At 37.5% G+C, this 24778-nt stretch overlaps 1 protein-coding gene across 1 annotated transcript in view; it reads left to right on the top strand.

Moving 5' to 3' along the window:
• The window catches only part of GPR158 (G protein-coupled receptor 158), a 304244-nt gene that overhangs the window by 272749 nt on the left and 6717 nt on the right, over positions 1-24778 (top strand). The window contains exons 7-9 of the mRNA XM_064479408.1: positions 2704-2942; positions 16152-16290; positions 22575-22680. Of these exons, the coding sequence (XP_064335478.1) occupies positions 2704-2942; positions 16152-16290; positions 22575-22680 (484 nt within the window). The remainder of the gene's footprint in view (positions 1-2703; positions 2943-16151; positions 16291-22574; positions 22681-24778) is intronic.

Raw genomic sequence — 24778 nt, 5'->3', positions numbered from 1 at the left:
GCCTTTTCTTTGACTATGGATCTAACATTTTGAATGCATTGTTCTCTCTCTAGCATACATCCCTGCAGTGTATTATCTGTTTTTCAGTGTTGGTTCTTTAAATAGGAGTAAGAATCTAAAGAGTTGTGGATTTTTTTTTGAGGTAATCTAAGTGTAGACTCCTTCTAGATTTTTTATGCTTATTGACCACCCCAGAATATTAAAATTATCTCACTTTCCCCTGAATTAGCAGCTTCTTTTAGTGATTTGACTTTATGGAGTCTTTCCAAGGTATTCAAAATAGATTTCATACAAATAAGCCTCCTTTGCTTTCACACTCAATTTAGTTCAATCATGTAAAATGAGAACAAATACTCTGTTATCACTTATATGTGGAATCTAAAAAATAAACAAATGTATATAACAAAACAGAAACATACTCACAGATCTGGAGAACAAACTAGTGGTTACCAGTAGGGAAAGGGAAGGAGAGGGGATAAGAAAGGGGTATGAGATTAAGAAACACAAACTACTATGTATAAAATAGATAAGTAACAAAGATATATTGTACAGCACAGGGAAATGTAGCCATTATTTTATAATAACTTTAAATGGAGTATAATCTATAAAAATATTGAAGCACTATGTTGTAGCCTAAAACTAATATAATATTATAAGTCAACTAGTCTTTAAGTTTTAAAAAGATGATAACATTGGGCATAATCTGGGGACAAGTAAAATTGATTCTTAACAAGTAGCAATTCAGCTACTTGGAGCAGAAACATTTGAAGCATGAGACAGGGGTACCACATTAGCTGCCAGCACTAGCATTCAGCACGGCATGGGCTGTACTCAGTGTTTTACAGCAGGAATGGAGAACAACTGCTAATCTGGTGAATTGCAGCTCTTCCTTGACTTTCAATGGAGTTATGCCCAGATAAACTGATTGTAAATTGAGAATATCATGTCAAAAATGCATTAATACACCTAACTAAGGACCATCATAGCTTAGCCTAGCCTACCTTACCCATGCTCAGAACACTTACATTAGCCTATAGTTGTGCAAAATCATCTACCATGAGGCCTATTTTATAATAAAATGTTGAATATCTCATGTAATTTATTGAATACTGTACTGGAAGCAGGGAAAAATAATGGCTGAATGGGTACAGACAGTTGTAAGTGTATCCATTGTTCACTGTCGTGATCACACAGCTAACTGGGAGCTGCAGCTCTCTGCTACTGCCCAGCATCATGAGAAAGTATCTACCACATATCACTAGCCTGTGAAAAGATCAACATTCAGAATTTGAAGTACAGTTTCTACTGAAAGCATATCCCTTTGTGCCATCATAAAGTCAAAAAACCATAAGTCAAACCATCTTAAGTTGGGGACCATCTGTAGTTAAATGGTGAGTAGTTAACATGCCCTCCTTTCTACTCTTATTGTATATTAATACCTTTCTGACATTGTTCCTCATAAAAATTGAGGATAAGTATTTTATTCAGAATTAAATACCTTCATCCTATGAGTTAGTTGAAGGACAGTGAGGTTAAGGATATAGCAGGGATGGGGGGGAATAAAAAAGAATCTGCTAGAAAATAACTTTCTTTGCTAGATGTGTTGTGTGAACTCAGGGAGAGCTACTAAGGGTCTACATAGGAAGGAAAAATAGTGTAATACATCTAGACTGTCTCAGGTGTATTTATTTCATTTCCAGATTTATAATGATTTTATGATTAATTCATATGAATATTTAATTTAAAATGTTAAAAGAGTGAAATGGAGGAGGAAATAGAGTTGGGAAGAGAAATTTATTTTTGCCTTTTGGAAATTGATTATGGTATCATAAACCATCATGGTAGTTCATATAAACTCATAATTTTGTGACCTAAAATACCAGAATATGAGTGGGGAGTTAAAATCAGCTAAGAATATTTTGCAGATGAAATTAAAGAAAGTGTGTCTGGAAAGATCCCTATAGTAAGGTTGGATTTTGTCTTCACCCCATGTCTAGAGGTGGAATCGTTCTTAGATCTCACCTAATCTGGTAGTTCTCAACCCTGGCTATTCGTGTGAGTCCTATATATGGAAGAAGAAAATGTAAATTTTAAAAATCACTACATTTCTTATAGGTCATATCCCAGTCCTCCTCCTCAATGCAGTAATCTTACTCGGGGGTATTTAACTACCCCTCTTACTGTTTCATACTTACTATTTTTGGTAATGTGATAAAATGACTATAAAGGGAAGCTGTATAAAATGATTATCAGAAAATACCTTTCATAGCATTCTACTGTAAAAAATAACTGGTTTAAGGAAGTTTTTGTCTTCGTATAATGCTGTAAAACCCAACTACTCACTTTCAGGACTATTTTTTGATCCCTCAGAAACCCTGTTTGTGCAATGTTGCCCTATAGATCTTTCTAAGGTCCTGAGAATTTTCCTTGAAATATTAAGATGTACTCAAAAGAATTCCATCCTATACAAATCTATTGACTCACTGGCCTCTAATGCAGGATATTTGTTCTGCTATTGGAAGTAAACTGGATGAAATTAAGTAAAAATCAAAGCAATAGTTTCTGTTTGTTTTTTTTTTAATGTTAAAACTCTACATAAGTAGGTTTGGGTGGGTTTAAATTTCACCTAGAAAAATGAGATTTTAGAGTTTTGCTTTCTGAGTGTTAGGTTTGCCTTCACATTTTGATGTCTTACTTTTCCAGGGTTTTGAAGGTGTTTCTTTCACGAACAGCGCAACGGATTCCATACATGACTGGGGGACGGGTCATGAGAATGCTGGCAGTAATACTCCTGGTAGTATTTTGGTTTCTTGTTGGCTGGACTTCATCCGTTTGCCAGAATTTGGAGAGGCAGATTTCACTCATTGGCCAAGGGCAAACATCAGATCACCTCATCTTCAATATGTGCCTCGTTGAGCGCTGGGATTACATGACAGCAGTTGGTATGTGGTCACTTGTTTTGTGTGATTGTATCGTCCTTTGCCCAGTAGCATTAAAATGGACCTCATGTGAAGCCTTGCCAAGCCCTGTCACAAACCCTAAAGGAATTTCACTAAATATGGTTTTGGTGGAACAGTATTATGAAAAGGACAGTGATGACATATGGAATACGAACCTCTTCTGAGAGTTCCCATTCTTTCTCAAAAATGTGTAGCCTTGTTCAGAAAATGTAATCAGGGATTATAAATCAATAAAAAATGTTTAAAAAAAAAAAAAAAAAGAAAGAAAATGCAATCAGGAAGACATTCAGTAAGTAAAGGCAACTTCTCTGTCCAAAGAGCCTTTCTGCTTTCTATCCTATGAGTGTGTCCCCATTTGACTAACAGTAGCCATTCTCTTGAATTATTTCTTTAGTTGGGAGGTAAAAAGGAAACATGTTGGTAATTTTTATATAGTTCTGGTCCTATGATGTATTAGACTTGGTATCCAGGGCACTCTATGCAAAATTTCTAATTTATCTTCCCTGTAAAGATAAATTCCCTGGAGGTCCAGTATTACACAAACATAGATCTGGACTACTTGGGGGCAATAAGAGTTATATGACTGAGAAACTGGAAAACTTGGAAGAATCACATGATGAATTGGGCCAAAAATACAGACTATTTTTCTGGCACCTCAGTTTGAAAAAAATTGAAAAAATGAAAAAGAGAAAATTCCATAGAAAATGTTTTGTTGTTAATATTTGGCTGTTTTAAGATAAACTTCCAAAGATATAAAAACCCTTTATTATTTTGTTGTTATTCCCCTCAGTCATCCAGGGACAAATCTTAATTTTATTTGGCAGATGTCAAAAATAAACACATGGATTTAATTTCTATTTTCTGTCTCCCCTATATTTGGTAATTGTTTGTTGAATGTTCACAATCAATATTTTGCTAGAAGCTAATAAAATGTGTATAATATTTTACTAGACAAGATACTTTAGGAATCTTATAGGCCTGATATCGGTAATAATAAGCAGTGTAGGTACATAAAGGGAATGGTCATTATGGTAATATACAAAGTCAATCATTGTTTTGATCAATATCAAAGAAGATATCAGTAGTTCCACCTCAGTGCATATCAATCTCACTATCAGAAGATAAAGCCAAGGACTAAGGTAGGAAGCAATTCTGATTGTGACTTTAGTCTGGGTAGGGAAATTAAATAAATTGTCTAGGTATAAATTTTCTGCTTAATAGAAACCTCTTTTATTATTATTTTACATTCTTCAATTCAAGTTAACCAAACTGGGGAAAATCATTTCCCTGTATTACTATGAAAAGCCCATTATGGTTCTTTTATGTTTTACAAAGAATATAATACTCAGAATACACAAAGAGGCATCATTGGATAGGCAACAAACAAGCAGAAAGCATGTCCTATTTATTCACCTAGCATTTTTTTGCATTTTTCACACATTGGTTTTGAGATGTATTCAAAGGCCTTTTTAAAATGTATTTTTCACCCTAAAGAAGGTCACATATGTGATCTCTATGTAGAAATAAATAGGAATATATAACTGACAGTAACCTGCCATTCATTTTATATAAACTTTCTTTATATATAAGAATTTTATACAATAAGATCCACTGAACACCCATAATGTCTCTAGTACTATGTTGAACACTTTATGGGAGATATGAAGGCCTTACTCCTCTCATCAGGTAGTTTACTGTTGGTTTATACAGATAAGTGAGAATTGTTAAAAATTATTAAAAAGCAAAAATCAATGGTAAAGGAAGGCAGCAGTTTAGACCAGAACCCAGGTATCTTTATAAAAGAGAAATTTTCTGAGCCATGGGTCATATTTAGATTATTGTGAAGAAGTATGAAGATAGGAATAGTGGTGGGGGGGGGTGGGAATTATATGAAACATGAAGGAAATGCCTAGCTAGAAAAGAGGGTTATGATGAAATACATTGTAAATAATGCCAGATGGTTAAGTTTATCGTGAGTCTTGAAAATCTGTTGAAGGAACTTGGTGAACCAAAAAGTGATGCAATAAATCAGTAAGTTCAATCTAGATTGCCTTTAAGAGGTTTGTGTATATATACATACAATATGAAATGGACCAAATTCAGGGATTTTGGAGTTGGAGCCATTAGAATGGAGAAGGATTGAGAGCAGTGCTTCTCAAAGTGCCGTCTCACAGCCAGCAGCCGCAGCTTCGCCCAGGAGCCTGTTAGAAATGCAAATTCTTGGGGTCACTTCCTGAAGTCCTCAACCAGACGAGACGTTCTAGGATAGTGGGCCCCAGCTATCTGTGTATCAAGCCCTCCAGGTCATTCTGATGTTACCCTAAAGTATAGAGTGACTGACTCAGAGGAGGTAATCAGATGAACTTCCTAGAAGAGAGGGACCACTTACGGCAGTTAGGCTCTGGGCATTCTGCAATGCCCTTCCTGCGTCGCTGACCAACCACTAGAACATTCTTCACAATGTTATTTCAAGTCTTGACATGTATCCTCTCTTCATACTTCCAAACTATCCACTTCTTTTTTAAAGAACTTCTTGAAAAAATAAATAGGTGCCATCAGAGAGGAGTGTCTTTCAGTTCTTGCCTACACTTCTATTCCTACCCACTCGTATTTTTTCTCCCTCGTACTATCTAAGCTAGGCCACACTCATCTCCACTGAGCCCCCTCATCTCCAGTGACCTCTCTCACTTTATATGACATTTTTGCCATCTCAAATCCCCCACCCTCTCAAACCACTCATTGAAGAATTCCATTCTGACCACACTTTTTCTCCTCGCTTATTGGTTTAACCGCGCCCTCCACAATCGCTCTCTAGTATCATGGGCAGACTTCACTGTACTTGACTGCCAGGAGATTCTCCAGGAAATTCCTCTCCAGAGAGGAATGCATACCAGGAGGCAAGTTTTTCCACTAGCAAGGAAGAAACTGTGAAAAAAAAAAGTGGGCATTTTTTAATACATTAAGTGTGGATAATACCGGGGAAGGAAAATGAAGAGCCAGGAGGACCCCTGAGCTCTTGTTCCCAAGGACCCTGAGGTGGTGGTGAGGAGAGGAGGAAGAGCCATGGCTTAAGAGGCTGCAGGGAATGCAGTACTTCAAGCAATGTAACCAGATCTCCGTTAAGGTGGAGAGAAGTGAAGAGAAGAGACTGGTTATGGTGGTCAGCTCTAGGTCATGCTTTTGAAGTGAGATAGAATTAGCAAGACTTGAGAGGCAGGAGTTAGTTAAACTAATATCCCCAACAGTGTGAAATGATACCATTAGTGTCTCCTGGAAAGTACAAGACTAATAACAGGGTGCAGAGATCAAGGGGTCAGAGGAAGGTAGATGTTTGGTGGTGGTTTTGTTATTGTCCAGACATTATGTGCTATAAACCACTGGAACACCTTAGTTTCAAAATTACACTTTCTTTCAGTGACACAGTTCTCTAAAGAAAAGCCGTCATGTGATTTAACAATAGGAACAAATATTTGAAATTAGGACTGTTTTGAAAAATCAGAGGCATATGGTTGCTGTAATTTTTTTTTCACACTACCCTACAGCAATCTCATTCATTTCACTTTCAGGATTGGGCATTAGAGATTCTGTATTGAACCTCTCCGAGTTTAATGTTTTCTAATGTGTAGTGTATGCCTCTTTTCAGTTCTCTTTGTATATTTCTAAAAGTAGCATGCTTACCATTAGATTTTTTACATCCAGGTTGTTATTCAATAATAAATTCATATATCTTCAGTCAGCCAAAAAGAAAATTATACTGAAAGCTAAATTATTCCCTATTTCCTAAACAGAAATGTTTCTATGCAGGGGAGAGGATATGGAGAGGCTGGAGGGAGGTTTTTACCTTGAAGTTGCTGTAAGAAATCTTTATCAAGAAGCTGTTTTTTACTTATATTAGTGTCAGGAGCCAATTTAGAAAAAAAAGAAAAGTGATGGTTAATATAATGATAAACATGCATTCTGGATCGGCCTGACCCATCGAAAACAACCTATTTTTTTTAAAAAATACAAAATACAGAACAATTTAAAGGAGTGTGATAGGAGTTTTCTCACTAAAGTAGATCCCTAGTTAGAAACATTGGTGATAATTTTCAAGGATGGGGCCTTTCTATTTTTGCTTACTGACCAGGTCTGCTTCAGAACCACCCAGGTAGGTGATTTTCCTACCACAAGTGTTTCAGAAGTAGGAACTGGGTATAGAAAACTACTTGGGGATATCTCTCAACCCCTATGAGCCTCAGTTTCTTCTTTTAAGAAATATTTGAAAATATAAGAAATATTTCAAAACATAGAAATAGAAGAAAAAATGACTTTCAGAATCCCATTGTCTGCTTATAATTTTCAGTAATCATTGTTTGTCCTGTATAAAAAATTGTGAAGTAAACTTTAATAGAAAGCAAATAAGGATATAAATATTGCAACTGTGAAAGACAGATGAACATTGGACAAGGTGAGGAATACTGTATAGGCCCCCAATAGTCTGTTTTTTAGAAAGTAATTTTATCTGGTAGAAAGAGAATTTCAAATTTTGGATGTTCCAGAGTATTTCTGGATCAGACTAGAATTCCTATAAAGACTTCAGCTGCCATACCTCTTTGGAAATCATCTATATCCATATAAAACATAATCCTGCTGCACTTGTCCCATTCCTCTTTATATGACTTGGCACTTTTCTGAGTGTGTGTCAGTGTAGCATCTGTAGCTCAGTGAAGGCAAAAGAAAGGATTCTTCCTTCTGCTCACTGCCTTTCCTCTCCTAACCTAGAAGCTACGTGCTCCTCAGCAACACTGCCTGGGTCTTTCACACCACATCCCTGGCACCTAGCAATGTATTTGTCAGGTGTGGGCTCCTGATAAGCATTTGCTGAAAGAAGAAAGAATGAGCCCAGCTGCCTTTACCTTGTACTGTTCTGTATGGTCAGCGTTAGACCAGTGTGAGGAAACACGCTAAAGCTAAAAATCCAGCAGTTACACAATTGTCCCCAAATTAATTTGAATGGTAAAAGTGTATGTTCAAATTTGGGGAAATGTTTTTGGGAAAATTATATAAACTAAAATGGCAGTACCCAGCCCTTTTAGGAAATTCTACCTCTGACTCATCCAACAGTCAAAATAAGACCTTGGTACAAATTTGGCATGGCACATCAGAATTATAATTTTTAAAATATTGCATAGTACATTTACAAATATTGAAGTAGAATAAAGTTGATTTGCTTTTGATAAAAACTTTTTTTTTAATGTCACCGTCCTACTGGGGTTATGTAAAGAATAAAGGAGTTGGGATTGGGAACCATTCTGCTAAATTGATGGTGAAAGCAAATAAATATCCCAAGTCATACTCATTCTGAAAAATGTTAGTAGTAAGATTATCAGATTTTTTTTCTTAATCTCTGTACCCTAATTGGTAAATTGGTGGTCAGTTGTTCGTGTTCAGGATTTTTCACAATAGCAATAAAATTTATCATGGTTAAAATTTAAAACTTCATTACCCTATGAATTTCCTGATTGGTAAAAACTGACAAATGAGTGGAACTGACTTCTCATGTCTGAATTATTCTTATAATGTCAGTCGGGAAGACCACATCTTTATACCTAGATTTAGAGCTTGCTGGCAAGGTCCTCCAATATACAGCTTCCAAGTTTGGAATACATAAATTCAATAGCAGAAGTGATGATGCAATGGAGGTCACTCTTTAGTATATTTAATTGGTTAGCAGTTAGTTTCTGACTACATATTCAGAATGTAGACTGAAGATACTAAAGCAGTACCAGTGACCAGGGTAAGTTAGAAGAAGAGGGCAGATTCTTGCCTTGCCTACAAGAAACAGCAACAAGGCTGCAAAAATGTGACCAATAGATGGTAATGGCAAGGACGTGTAGAACTTCCATTGCAGGACTAAATCTCTGTGTCAAACTTTAGTTCAAAACTAGGCAAGCACTGAAATCTGTCCTTGGTTTCTTCCAGAAGTTAGGTGGTGATAATCTAATGTGGTTAAAAATGGACATGATTGAGAATAAAGCTATTTCGCTGCCTTCTTTAGCCTAGCACAAAAATATATACTAAAAGCTCTATTCAGGCTCTGTTTATCTTCTATTATTGTCTGTTATCTTTCTGTATTGCTGATATGACCTAACTCTTCTCAACTGTATTTATATGATCTAATAACTGTTCCCTGACAAAGACTGCTATATAAATTAAGATCTTCCCCATCTCTTCACGGTTGTGAAAAGTCCACCAATATATGAAGTATCTCATGGTTCTGGAAACCCCTTAGAGCTTGAAATCCTTTGTTTCAGAAAAAGACATAGAGAAAAATCTAAGCAGTGATTGAACAGGTATGATAAGCTTGGGTTCACATACCATTTGGGAATTTAAAATTCCCAAATTAAAAAAAAAAAAATCCTAATATTTGGTTGCTTTCAGAGGATTCCAACATTGATTACCTCATAGTTCAAAAGCACTCATTCATTTCCATGAATTTCACATGGGCTGTTTTCACTACAGAAAATATAATCTTTTCTCTTCCTCATTGACATGTCCTTCTATGTTCACCTCTTTCCTGGTGTCATATTTTAAACACAAAAAAGCAGATAGTGTGTTCAGTGATTTAATTAGCCATATGCCAGTGTTTAGAAGGAACTGAGAAGAATACAATCAGTCTTACTTAAAGAAATTCTAAAATAGCCATTGTTTCTAAGGATTTAAATTCTTAATCACCCCCCAAAAAATTAGGCTATATTGTGACAGGTGAAATGTGATAAAAGCCCCTTTAATGAGTATTGGGGAAAATAGATTAGACTTCTGTTGCCAGTGACTAGGTTCTCGTCTTGCCACAGAAAAGATTCAGAAATGAGAGAGGGACGTTAAGAAAGTAAAGTGAGAATTTATTGAAGGATGGATAGTCCTCTCTCAAGGGGCGAGTGGACAGGGTCAGGTGGGCATCTGCCCTGTGTTTCTTCAGCAAGCTGGTTACACAGAGTGTAAAAATGAATGGGCAGAATATTCCTTGTGTAGGGATGGGTTTGGAGTTGTATCCTCTATTTTCATCCCAACTCCACCTTCCCTAGGGGAGAAGGGACTTTTGTCCTTAATCTGGATCAGAAGTGTCATGGAGTCAGTGCATGATGGGTACTTCTAATCTGCAAGGCTAATTTTATTGAAATGAGGGCATAATAGGCAAAAGGTTTCATTCAGACACTGGAGAGTCCTGCCTTTTCCCACCTTTCTTTGTCCACCTCAAAATGTGTGCACTTGTCACCCCAAAATGTGTGACCACTTATCATCCTAGATGTCCCTGCTTTTCTTTCTCTGCTCAAGGACCCCTGTTGTTTACATGATGTAGGGTTTCCTGTATTTGGCCAGTTGTCAAAAGATTTTGGCAGCTCTTTCTCTGGTATTAAAAGGACTATCATAGTTTTAAAACAAGCTGCGAATCCATATGGACTGCAAGTTCCAGCACGTTCTTACACCCCTATCCCATCCTGATTTCTGCAGTAATTGTGGCGAGCAGAGCCTGGCACTGATTATAGGAGTGGAAAGGTTTGTGAGGTTTCCTGGTTCAGCTCCCTGGGCCCCATTCCCCAAAGTAGTCAAAATTCTGGATATAAGGGGGAGACAATTTGGCCAACAGAATAACAGAAGTTTGGTAATGATCGCACAAATCCTTCACTCAGTGGTCACCAATGTCCTGGGCCAAGCATCACTCAGCAAAATTGTCTCATAGATGTTATAAGCTGTAAATTGAACATGGAAGTTAAAGTTTCTTTAACTTCTAAGAGAGAAAATGGCACTATATGTATAAAATTAAGGAATAAAATAAATTTATTCTTTCTTTGTCCTTTAGCATCATACAAATCATTGCACTCAAAGAAGTAAGATATTTTTCCACAGAGGTAGAATATAAATAAATAAAAATATAACCCTCCCACTACCAGTCATTCTAAAACCACTCAAGCTAGTCCTTCAAAATGTACATGTGTTGTCGCCCAAGCAAAGGCAATGTCAGTGCTGTCAGTCTTTGATAAAGGATTGAAATTTTAAAATATGTTTTTAAAGTGGTAACAAATAACCCCAATTCCAACTCCTACCCCAAACAACACACATGTAAATAGAGAAAGGAATGGAAGGAACGTTACTGAAGACAAAGCCTGCTGCCCTGACCTCCACCCTGCATGGTCCCTAATCTTATTCTGTCCTTCTCTTCCGTCTCTTCTTACATTTATGTCCTTTAATGTTCACTTATCAGCTTGGACGAATCTGGGGTTACTACATTTCCATCACCCCATATCAAACTTTAAAAAGCATAAATGTGTATACGAGAGGGAAAGAAAAATATACTTCCTCTAACTTCCCCAGTTAAGAGGCAGTGGAGTTGGTGAAAAACTTGATCTCAGTTCTAGGGACGTGTGAAAGGAAGCAGTAAAGGAACACCAACATGCAAAGGTATCCACAGCCTTTCTGCCTGAGGGAGCTCCCCCAGAGATGGGGAGAAAACAGGCCGCCATGTGGCCTGCGTGGCCTGAATACTCTGCGTGATTCAGAGCAGCAATCCTTAGCATTCCACACAGTGGCTCTGCCCCAAACGACATTTCAGCACTCAGAATTCTGCCCCAGCCTTTTTAAAGGAGTCACAAATTCTCCAATAAAACCTTCATAACTGTAGCTAATGTACAAAATGCATTCAGCTCACTGCCTCGCATATTTGAAGGATGTTAGCTCCCAAGTCAGACGAACTGAGGGGCAGAAAGCACTTTTGAGTAGAACTCTTTTAACCACCACTGGCTAATTCTAATTGGCATATTAGTTGCTTAAAATACAAACAACTGTTGCTTGGGAAAATGTTTATTTTCTTCAGTAGTATAAAAATATGTCCAAGGATTTTGTCTAGGCCTCTGTTAATAACAGAGCAAAAGAAAACCTCAGCCAAAAGATGTAATTTAGGGAACACTGGTCAGGAACCAGGAGGCCTGGATCCAGCCCCCGTTCTGCTGCCAACATGGTGAGTCAGCGTGGGGAGAGCCAGCTTCTCCACAGGCACATCCCTGTGGCTCGCTGCTCCCGGGAGCTGAGAACAGAGTTTTGGCCCCATTGTCCTGGCTGTGAAATCTCCCTTCTCCTCCAAGCTTTGCAGGTGAATAAACTGACTTCATGACAAGCAGAATAACTCACCAACCAACCCCATACACAGCCACACACACACTCAAAAATGTACCCTGAAGTGGTCACCTGAAGTCACTTCTAGCTTTGAAATTCTATCAGAAGTATCATTCTCATTGTCCTTATCTTTGTAAGTCTCATAACTGTCTTTATTTTAACAAAAGCAAAGACAAATAAACCTCCAGAGTATGAAGGCTTCTGTCTGCCAGCCAAGCCCTGGCATGCTGGAGTTTGAAGTATTTGCAGGCACTATTGGAACTACTTGACTTAATACTTAGCGAGAATTTCTGTGATGCCCACATTATTAAAAGGAAAACAGAATAGGTTTACTTTGACCACAAATTTTCTAAGTGGATAAGATTTAGAGAAAAAATAGAGGAGGACATTAAAAGAAACATTTGGAAAATGAAATTTATTTTTTGTCATGTAGAAATAATTTTTTAACCGGCTAAGAAGCACAATATGTTATTAATACAAAATAGCCTTGCAACACGGCACAGCAGGGTAGATCCCACAGCTTGAGAGACATATGTGCTTTGAAGTTTTGTCTCTCTCAGACCTTGTAGGTGTTCTCAGAGCTGGGGCATCTTTAGTGTCAAAGAGCTGATAGCAACTTTCACTTCTTTGCTTGACCCAGCCCTTTGGAAGGATAACTTGAAATTACTTTCATTACGGCATATTAATTTTTTAAAGGCTATGGCAGTTAACTTTTACACTGTTATTTCTAATAGATTAAAAATAGAATACCTCAGTTTTCTGAAAGCCCTTTTTGAATTGTTAAATATAAATGCAATTCCCTTTTTAACTATACCCATGCCTCCCATCAAAAATCATTTAACACCAGAAATTATTTTCTAAAGCAGAAGCACAACATATATTTTGACTCCCACGTAATAACACTGCAAAATTTGGTAACATCTGCATATTTTCTTTACTAATTGCCATGTTAGTCTGTAGTTAATTATATGAAACTGATTTTTTTCCCTAAGCACAACTTTTATATATCACAGTTAGTTTAATTGGTACTTTGAATAATAAATTGTTTTCCAGCTAAAGCATATTGTTTGATATCGCTAATGAAATGATTTTAATGTACAGCTTAGCTATTAGGAGGAATCTTATTTTGTCTTATGTTTTTAAATATAATTCTCCATTGTAGCACACTATTTAACCTGATAACTTTCCTTTTAAAAAAAATCTTCAGTTATAACATTGTATAAAAACGCTGCAGTAAGCGGGAGAAGATTGTGTTTTTATAACTCATCTACATGTGAACCCTTCAATTATAGTATATTTTTTGTGTTAGTGTTTGTTTAATAATATTTTTCATAGACCATGCTTGAGTGCCGAGCACAGTATGACACACTCAATGGTCCATCAGTAAGTAGCAGTGACCACCATTAATGATAATGCCAATATGACCTTTAGATCATGTCTATAGATGGATCGTGTATGTAGATGTTAGATGGAGCAGTAAAGGAACTGAAAGTCTGCATCTCTCATAACATGAAACTGGTACAATTTACATTCATTCAGTTCAACAAATATTTATTAAATCTTATCTATGTGTGCTCAGTACTGTTGCTGTCATCTGTGTGGGCAGAGGTAGAATTTTGACTCAGTTCTTGCTCTGAAGGAGGTCATGTCTAGTTGGGGCTAAGGAGAGGAGTGACTAACAAGACCCCATGAACAGTTTTCTCCCAATTATATATTGTGTGGCATTATTCTCTGCATTGTGTAGTATAGGTAGCCAAAAACTATAAGAAATTAGAGGAAGGAAACTTCACTGTAGATTAGAAACACCTCAGATAGCCCAACAAAGGAGGTGAAAACCTGAATTGGACATTGAAAATTGGTTAAGACTTGGAATTGTGGATAAGAGATTTCTTGTGTGAGAAATAGCATGAACAAAGACTCAGACACAAGAAGAATCTTTGGGGTGTTCAGTGGACAATGAGTCTTCCTGAGTCAGTGCAGAGTTCATGTCAGGGAGTGTTAGGAGATCATATTGAATATGTAACATGAAGTCATAGAGGGCTAGGAATGCCAGGCCAAGCATTTGTAAGACTACAGTGAACTGCTGAAGATTTCTGAATGAAGACGCACGCAGTACTTCACGAAACACTAACCTGAGGGTCAGAGACTAGACAAGAAGTCAGGGTCTAAGAAATACACAAGCACAAAAGATTAAGGCCAAGCAGTGGGGCAGCTAATGGGAACTCTAGGTGGCAAGAAAGTCTTGAAACTTTCTTGCAAGACAGTCATCTAAGTCTTGAAACTTGAAACACGCCTGCCCTGGCAGGAACCCATGTAGGCTTCCTTTGGGAGCAGGAATTATTCGAGGGTCCTAAGGGGACATGAGTGGATCTTCCAGTGGAAACATGAATCAGCTAACCCCAAGGGAGTAGCAGAGACTCGGACAAATCCTGATAAGATCAAAGTGGAGTTTCAGAAAAATGAACTTGTCACTTATGAATGAATTAATGCAGGGTGAAGCCTGGTTTACCTGGGGCAGTTGAAAAATAACTGTAATAGATAAGGAGTAAACAGGTAGGGGCTTAGGCCAGGATTGTAATTGTGAGCATTGAGAGAAATGATGCTTAGGGAAACTAACTCAAAAGTAGAAATGTGTCAATGAAAGGTGGCTCTGAGATTTCAAACCTGAGTGAGGAGTTAGTAGTAACACCGTGGACAGAAATCAGGACCTCCCCTCTGATCTCATGGAGAACTTTGAGTGAGGTGCATTTTTCCCTTGGCTTCTGAACACAGCAGGGTTTTAGAATAACTCTTGACAGATGTGTTTACTTGAGGGATTTTCAATGATTGGGGCACTACTTATTGTTTAAATACTGATAGAAATAGGCTGAAACTTTGGCAGGTGAAACACCTGGGCATATGGGACTGGAAATCAGTGTTTCAGTTTATAAACAGGTAATGCATTTGATGTAATATGTTCTCCAAATTAGAGCTTTCTTTTTGTCAATTAGATATCTCCAATGAGGTTATGTCACTAAGACAGATAAAATGGATGATAACAGTTACTGGTCAGAATGAGTTAAAATAACAATGTTCAGTTTGGGGAAAAAGAAAGTCAAAGGAGATGTTTAACAATAAGAACTAATTTTTAACATCTCTATTTATTTTTCTAACATCTACTATGTCAGAAACTGTTAAGTGCTTTATATCCATTACTTGATTTCATTAGCAAATAATCCCATGAAATATATACTTTTATTATTCTCATTTTCCAGATGAGGAAACTGTGACCAGAAAGGTTAAAGTGCCTCAGATTATGCAAAGTTAATTAGGAATCCAGCCAGAATTCCCAAACAGGGCTAGTGTGACTCTGAAGCCCTGTCTTTGCTATTCTCTGCTTGTCTCTTCTGGCCTGAGCAAGCAAACAAGGTGACTGGGAATTTTACTAAGCCCTTAGCATTCACCCACAAAACACATGATGTCTGCCATGTGAAGACATTGATAAAATTCATTGATAAAATATGCCACTGAATGTTTAGCAACCTATTTTCTCACATTTCTGACAACAAATGTCTTTATGCATTGAACCAGGCTCAGTGAAGTAAGGACTTAAATTTCTAGAAGCTGCATGTAAACACATTATCAGCCTTTTGTTGCCTTGATGACTTTATTGTGACCCAAATGCTCTATGAACATCTTAAACTTGGGTTAGGGATGTGGTTAATTATTTTACAATTGTTTTAGGAAAAAGCCAGGTATTAGCAAAAAAAAAAACCCAAAAAACAAAAAAACCCTGAGATACCAAACACTATTTTAAAAAAAATTTTAATGTAAAAAGCCAAAATATACCTGTGAAAAATCCTCTATGCACTGAATAAAAAGTTAAATATATGTCATATGTAGTCATACGTGAGTGACATTTTGTATGCATTTCTCGCCATGTGTTTCTATCATAAGCACAAAATGCCTGCTACAGAATTTAAACTTTGCTTTCTCCTTCACCTGGAAAACTAATGGAAAATTGTTTGGTTTTGTTTTTTTTTTTTTTTGTTCTTCTCACAGCTGAATTTTTATTCCTCCTGTGGGGCGTTTATCTCTGCTATGCAGTGCGGACCGTCCCATCAGCATTTCACGAGCCACGCTACATGGCCGTTGCAGTCCACAATGAGCTCATTATCTCCGCTATATTCCATACAATTAGGCAAGTGATCTACAGAACCAGTAAATAACTGTTTTGATTTTTTCAGGTGTGCTGCAGTTTAATTTAAATAGCAAAATTGGATAAGATGCCTCATGAAAAAATATAGGAAGGATAGTATTTTATAAATTGACTCATTTCTTTGTTACAAAAATGGCAAATGAATATCGCTTTTAAAAAGAAAAAGAAAAACTCTGCTCTTCTTAGATCCTTCTGATGAGTTGTTTATTGCCTTCATTTATTTTGAAGGTTAACTGAGCGTTACTGTGTTACGTTCAGCCCCTTAGGGGCATGTTATTGGGTGTTATAATTCACAGTACTTTTTGTTCTGAAGATACAAGGCAACACATGCATACATGATAAAATAGATACAGATAAATTGTCTATGTTTTCATTCATGTTTATTATGCTGGTTTGTACTTTCAAAATCTTAACACTCAGATAACTTATGTGTGTGGATTCTTTTGAATGCAAAACCAAAAGACCAACAAAACCGCTCCAAGTTGGTGACTAGATTTTTGTGTGCAGTGGGTTTTGTCATCCTTACACTGTAGCAGTGACTTTCTGTGGTGAGAATGCATGGCCTGGCCCTCTTCATAGTCAGTGAGTACAAAGGAGGAAGAATGTAGCTTATGGTAAGTGAACAAAATGAAATCCTTATGACTTATCTTCTGAGAATTTTCACCTGATTGATATTTGAAAATGAAATAAAAACCTCAGTGAGAACAAAAAAAAAAGGAATCTTATAGTTTGAAAGGCAACAGAAGGAGGGCATGTAATTGTTCGATATATATTAAAAGTTAGGACACACTTAAGAATGTGTTAAATTAAAAATTCTGAATATTTGTCTTGGCCCTCCGTGGAAAGATGGAGATAAATAATAGGGCGAAAAGCTGTGGATCTGTGGAGGTTTTGCAGGATGTTTCTCACCTCTCACTTTAGTCAATAATAAAATGATATCTTACACTTCCTAGGAATAGATGATGCCAGAGAACTTGGGCCTTAGGCATAATCTACATTTTTAAAGCTCTTAAATAAGAGAAAGAGGTATTTATGATCTGACAACCCTAGAAATTCCATCAGAGAGGGCCCGGAATCAAGGGAATTTGCCTCCTTCCTTCGTCTTGTCCAAGAAAGAGACAGACAGAGAGAAGAGAGACAAAGAGTAGGGGCGGGAGTAAAGATGAGATGCAAAATACAAAGTTATACATAAGCAAAGAGAAGAATGCTTCATGGCTCCACTCAGACTGGAGTTCAAGGACCTGGGAAGGGGTGTCCTGGGTGGAAAGCGCAGTCAGCACCAGGGGGCACTTGGTCCTGGTGCCAGAGCTCGACAGCCTTTACATTTCTCCCAACCCATCTCCCAAGACGAGCTGCATTTTTGTTGTTTGTTTTCAGAATATCAAACACATGTTTCAAGATCTAACAAACATGCTTATCTAGAACCATATATAAGTTAAATGTTACATTAACAAAGCAACTAAAAAGTTATAAGCATGCAGAAAGGCTTATCACAGATGAGTTTAAATGTCTTCTACTGTCAGAATGCAGAGTTTCTGACTTTTGCCCTATAATTAACTGCTGTGTTTCTTAGAACCAGATTAATTGCCTGAGAAATTAAATCTGTTCAAAGCAGTTGCCATGATTGATCTATATCTTTTCAACCTTAAGATTTACTCTGTTCTGTTTCCATCATTTGATATGCTTTTTTTCAATGGATTTTCAACTCTCACCTGGCCCAGGTCCTTTTAGAAGTAGGCAAGGTAAATGATTTTTTTTTAATGAACTAAAAAAAAAATTGTAATAATAAAGCAATACATGGTTATTTCAGGAAAATCATAAAATGATAAAGAAAAAATAAACTTCCTAATCCAACTACCCAATGTGCTGTGAACATATTAGTAAATCACTTTTAGAGGTTTTTATACACATGTGTATTTATGACGCACTGCATTTGGTAGCTCCTCCTAGGAATGTCACAGTGCAAACGAGCACACCAAGAAGTTCTGCTGTAAGGTTACCTTTTTAACTTTGTTTAATCAGCATTTTCCAAATTTTATTGACCATGGACTCCCCCCAACCCTCAACTGACAAGTAGTAACAGTGGCCACACTTCAGAAAATACTGTTCTAACATTGAGCCAAAGCGATAGGAAGTCTGTTACATACTAGTTGAAAAGAGCTTTCACCTTCCCGGGTAGCCGGGTGGGGGGCGGGGGGCGGCGCCTCCCCCCCCGGCCGCGGCTCCTCCTTCTCCTCCTCCTCCCGTCCCCCTCCCCTCCTCCTCCTCCCACCCCCCACCCCCCCTCGCCGCCGCCGCCGCCTCCCCGCGCCCGCAGCGAAGGTTTTGGGTCGGGGCGGCGGCGGGGCCGGGGCCGAGGCAATAAGAGCGGCGGCGGCGGGCGGCGGCTAGCAGCGGCGGCAGCAGCTCCCGCAGCTCCTGCTCCGGTCAGCCTCGACCGGCGGCGGCCGTCAGACCCCTCAGCGTCGGCTCGAGGGGCCGGGAGCCGCGGGCTCCCCTCGGTCAGAGCGACACCACCCTCCCCGCGCGGCCCGTAGTCCGCACCGCGCGCTCCTCCCCGAGGAGCCGAGCCCGCCTCCGGCCCGCCCGCCGCTGCCCCGGCACTCGAGGCCCTCGCGAGGCCGCCTGCGCACGGCCCCGCCGCCGCCGCCGCCTCCCTGGGCCGCCTCGGAAACAGTAAGACCGAGGACCAGCGCAGGGAGGAGAAGGCGCAGCGCGAGGCCAGCAGAAAGCTGGAGAAGCAGCTGCAGGAGGACAAGCAGGCCTGCCGGGCCACGCACCGTCGGCTGCTGCGGGTGTTCAGCGACTGCCGTGACGTCATCCAGCGCGTGCACCTCCGTCAGTACGAGCTGCTCTAAGAAGGGAACCTCCAAATTCAATTAAGGCCTTAAGCACAATTAAAAGTAAAACGTAATTGTACACGCAGTTCATCACCCACCGTAGGGCATGACTAACAAAGCCACCTTGCCTTTCCCCACAGTGATCTTGCGGAACCCCCTGTGCCCTTCAGCTTGCTTAAATATTCGAATTTTAGAAAGCTTAAGGCGGCCTACAGAAAAAGAAAAAGCAGAAAAGGCCATAAACGTTCCCTCTCTCTTTAAGTAAATAAAATAACAGCAGCAAACAGAAATAAAGAAATAAAATAAATAAATGAAACAAATGAAATAAACATTGTGTTGTGCAGCATTAAAAAAACAAAGTAAGAATTAAATGTGAGCAAAAAAAAAAAAAAATGAGCTTTCTTACTCTACTTAGATTTTTCCTACAAAATCCCAAACAACCCACCCATCCAGCCAGAAAAATCGTATAAACTGTGAGCTGGGTTTGTGTAGACAAAAGCTCTGATTGAATTGTTGATCTTGAACCTAGTAGGTTTGGTGTTGAGTAGACAATGCATGATCAATTTGATCTCACAAGATCAATTTTCTTCCAGACAACTCTGTGGACCCCTTTCAGTTTTGAACAAGGAGGACTTCCAATGGCAGCACAGTGACCAGGCTTGGCAGCTTCTGCTATTCTCTTAGGCAAGCCTCCACAAACCTGAATGGGAAGCTATACATTTCAAGTTCCAAAGCTGACTTTTCTACATAGACCAGAATTGATTAGATGGTATCATATTGGCTTCAAAGAATCATAGCTCCTCTCTCTTGGAAATTTAATTTTTATGGCCATAAGGGACCAACAATGGAATTACAGTTTAACAAAATAAATCTACAAAACACTGATTTTAGGGGCATGAGCCAGGAGCAAGTAATAAACAGTGATAATTAAAGAAATTAAGGAAGCACAATTTCTTCTTTACACGTGGACTAAATTCATATATGCTGTGGTTCCATTATTAATAAAGTTCAAAGATAATTAGCAATAACCTAATAATTTAAATCAACTGGATTCATCTTGATAACTTTTTCCTAGAATGAAATAATATTAAATAAGGCATCCAACATCAGCAAAGATATTCTGTATAAATAGGTATATATGTTCTTGTCTGCTTAAAATATAAAATGTGTACATATATGTATGTATATGTATTTATACATACATATATATAAATTTAAAACTATGACTACATATTATGTACAGACTTACTTTCTTTTTTACCAAATTGTCAGACTGAACAGAAATAACCTAAAAGGATTAAGTCTAGAAGGGTAAATAATGAGAAGGCATTTTACTCAGTCTGATCTAATCCTTTACTTATTTTTAGTGCTAAGCATAAAGCAAACTTCTGGAAGAGTGCAAGACTTTTAAAAAATTTGCCTTTATTCTTAACCTCAATTTTCAAATATTTTTATGCTCCTGACTTTTAGATCTATTCTTTAAGTTGAAATACTCTTTTAAAAAATTGAAGCTTTAATACTACTACAAAACTCAATTTTTCTTAAGGTTTTTCTAATCAGAACTGTAGCCTAAAAAAACCTGGCAATAATTAAAGCTGATTAAGAACAACTGATGTCTGTATACTTCAAAATTTTTTAGATTTCCTATGTTAATTCAAATATGTAACTATTCTTTTTTTTGAGATATTGTCAAGCTAGTGTCAAGTTTACTTCTCTTGGCATTTGAGATAGGAATTCCCAGCGCATGAGGATGCTTTTAGACTGTAAATCCATCTCCTTTGATGAAACTGTCTCCTCCAGTACTGGCAGTGGCCTCGGCAGATTAGGACTGTATTATTTTCCAGGGCACATTTTGTATTGCTTCTGTGCTTCAGTACTGTGCCTCAGAGACTGTAACTTGTTACTAAGTAAGATGCTTCTAGTGCAGTGCTTAAAAAAAATCTTACCTTACCCAGCACAGGCGATGTCAAAAGTATCCCATCCCTGAACAAAGTGAAGATTCAATCATATTCAGTGAAGCTACTTTTCTCACAAAGGAGCTGGAAAAGATGTTAATCCAGAAAATCCCTTTTAGTTGTCCGTGAACTGTTATGACCATTCTACACTTCTGCGTATAAGTCTAAGTTGTTTATGACACAGGAGAACTCTCTCCATGTTGATAACTCATGAGCTTCCATTTCAGCTTGCTTTTTTGGGGGGTGGGGAGAGGATGGAGGTAAAAATGAGGAAGAAATACATTTGATGGAAATTTTGTTTTAAATGTGAATAGTATAAATTTACTTCATAAATTTGTCATGAGTATGGTATAAAGCAGAAATAAAATTTGTCTCCTCTATTTTTAGATTCATACATGTTTCTTTCATGATTATATCATAAGCTTTTCTTAGGATGTTAGGTTTTCAAATTTGATGATGTTTACCGTTGAAACAAAATGCCAATTCTCTAATTCCAAAAGCTCTAAAGTCTCATATTCAGCTTTCATGGATAAACAGTGGATGAGAAAACATTAAAAGAAGGGTATGATTGCAAAATGACCTTAATAAAAGCCACACCTGGTTTCTGCATAAGGATGAGTCCTTAAAACATGAGTTTTAGTTTGCACATGCACTTGATGATTTGTGAAAATACTCCAAAATGACCAGAACAGAGAACAATCATGGATTTTCTTCCTAGTCATGTTTCCTGCAGGGCTGTCCTGGAATACAACTCCATAAATTCCTCAGTAAGATGAGATTTTAAAAATTACATTTTAAATGATTTTAAAATAATTTGACACTTTATAAAAAGAAAAATTTTTATTTTAAGAGATGTACTTTGTACATCAACTATATTTTCATTTTAAAACTAATAAAAAAAAATAAAGGGGGCAGTTTATAAACTGATTATTAGTATATTCATTTTATCCATTACACTGTTTATCATTTAAACCTCTGGGGTCATTCACTAAGACAGGTATTTACCCATTTTTTTCCTTAATTCTAATTAATATTTTTAAATGAAGAATATTATGATCAAGAATGATGTGGATGTGTCTTATAACCCAAATTTGCCTGAAACAACCAGTTTTTAACCTACTCTTCTTTGGAATTGATGTGTGGTCTACTGCTTTTGCTTTGCACATTCAACTTGCCTACAAAATAATAATCCGAGGAAATGTTTAGCACATTATTTATATATATGTTATCTTTCTTACTTTTGATAATTTAAAGAAATAAACAATAAAGAGTTCATATTCTTATGCATCTAATTAGGGTTACTTAGACCCTTATTCTTCTGTGATGAAAATATATGTCGTAGAAACAGCAGTCTGAGTTCTTGCTTGCTTGCTTGCTTTTTTCTAACACATTGAGGAGAAGCGTTTCCAAGTAGCCTCGTGTTTTAAGTGGAGATCTTGTTGGGTTCTAATGTGGTGAATTCTCATTTCAGATTTGTTCTTGCCTCAAGACTTCAGTCTGATTGGATGTTGATGCTGTATTTTGCACATACTCATTTGACTGTGACAGTCACCATTGGGTTGCTTTTGATTCCAAAGGTATTCCTCCAGCATTACTTTTCTCTTGCAAGGCAGTTGTCTTTTAAATGAGCATGGAACTGTTTCTTCTTTTAAAAATATCTGGCAATATAGGCAAGGGAAGGTGGAGAGATTTGCTTGACAGTGTTTTTAAAACTTCCTCCTCAGGAAACTAGGCGTCTCTTTTCTTTTGAGAATTTATTAAACATCTCACATAATTTTAATTGCCTTAATTTGTACAAAATCCATCATCTGTCTTACTCTTTTTCCAAATGTTTTGATATCTATTTATGTTTTAATTATTAGAGGTTCACAGTGGCTTTTATCGTAGCTATAACATCAAGATCATTTTTAAAGAGAATTATCCTATTCTAAGAAACCTCTTCTCTGGATTCATATTCAGGGAAGTATTGTGTTTTAAACATTCAGAAAAATTTTATATAAACAGAAATAATTTTAATATTGTGTAAAGAGAGTCTTTCTTAACAATGATAGATTTTGACAAAGGCTTATCTAGGCAGCATTATGAAGTGGAGAGAAATGGGGCAGGACCCAGAATACAAGGATTCTGAACTCATACTCCATCCCAAATTAACTGTATGATACACACACACACACACACATACACATATAATATATAGCTGTATAGTATAACATCAGCCAAGACTTTCCATCTTTCTGGGTTTCAGTTTCCTCATCTATGACATGATAACAGTGAGGCTGCTTGAAATAAAATTAAAAAATCAGAGTTTTGGGAAAAAACATACTATACAAACTATCATTGTTTTCCTGTTTTACATGTAGGAAAACAAAACATTAGAGCATCATATATCTTCATCAGTGCCGTGCACTATAACATGAGCACGGATGAAACCAGAATTGCGATTTCTTTCTTTCCCTCTAGGCTTTGCTTTCTTTACCTCAACTCTCACAATTAACCAAAACATTGAAATTCAGCCTGATTGAAATGGCCAAACAATTGTAAACAGCAAAATTCTTATTTCTTCCTTACTTGAATTACACCAAATAGCCATAATTTCCATGGATTAGTCTGTTCCTGCAATTTATCGCAATCATTTTTATACTTTACATGATATGATTACACTTTCATTAGATGGGTGTACACTCAGACTGTTTATTCATTCAATACATTGCTATTGAGCTCCAAAGGGAACTGAAAACATACAGAAAGTTGTACATGAATGTTCACAGCAGCATTATCTATAACAGCCAAATAGTGGAAACAACCCAAATGTCCATCAACTGATAAATGCAGTGGGATAGACTCACAAAATGAACTGTTAGTCATCAGTAAAAGGGGTGAAGCACTGATACATGCTGCACCTCGTACATACCTTGGGAACATTAGCCAAGTGAAGGAAGCCAGATAAGAAAGGCCACACATTATATTTTATTTATATGAAATGTCCTGAATAGGCAGCTGTAAGGAGACAGAAAGTGGGTCAGTGGGTGCCGTGGGCTGGGGAAGGGGGAGGGGGAAGGGGAATGACAGTTCTACAGGTTCAGGCTTTCTCTCTGGAATGACAAAAATATTCTGGAATTAGATAGTGGTGATGACTCTGCAGGCTTGTGAGTGTACTAACACTGATTTGTATGGTTTAAATCTGGGGATTTTATGGTATGTGAATTATCTCTCAGTAAATAAATAATTGAAAACATTTAGGAGCTTTGCTAACCACTGTTCCATATCCTGGAATAAGAGTAATAAACAGACGTAAATCCGTGCTCTCGTGGTACTTATATTCTGGAAGAAAAGAAGAGGAAGCAGGAAAGATTAACAAAACAAATATTTAAAGTAGTATTTTAGATAGAGATAAGCATTAAGGAAAAATAATAAAGCAGGAAATAGACAATATTTGACAAATAACTTGTTTCTTAAACTCATGGTCATCGCTAAGACTTTGCTCAAGAAAAAGAATTCCATTTTATAGATAACCACAGCCAGTTTAACTAGTAGCACAGGAGATTTTGGAGGCCGAAGACTCTTTTTCATCCGTCTCAATGGCCTCAACTTTACTGCACATGTGGCTCCCCGAGACGTAAGTAGAAGAATGAGGGGCAAGTTCATCAGGGTCTGTGGTTTCTCAGCCAGTCCCAA

The sequence above is a fragment of the Camelus dromedarius genome, chromosome 26, assembly GCF_036321535.1.
Source record: "Camelus dromedarius isolate mCamDro1 chromosome 26, mCamDro1.pat, whole genome shotgun sequence".
Taxonomy (NCBI): domain Eukaryota; kingdom Metazoa; phylum Chordata; class Mammalia; order Artiodactyla; family Camelidae; genus Camelus; species Camelus dromedarius.
The sequence above is the reverse complement of the archived record's forward strand: the minus strand, read 5'-3'. Positions and strand labels throughout refer to the sequence as shown.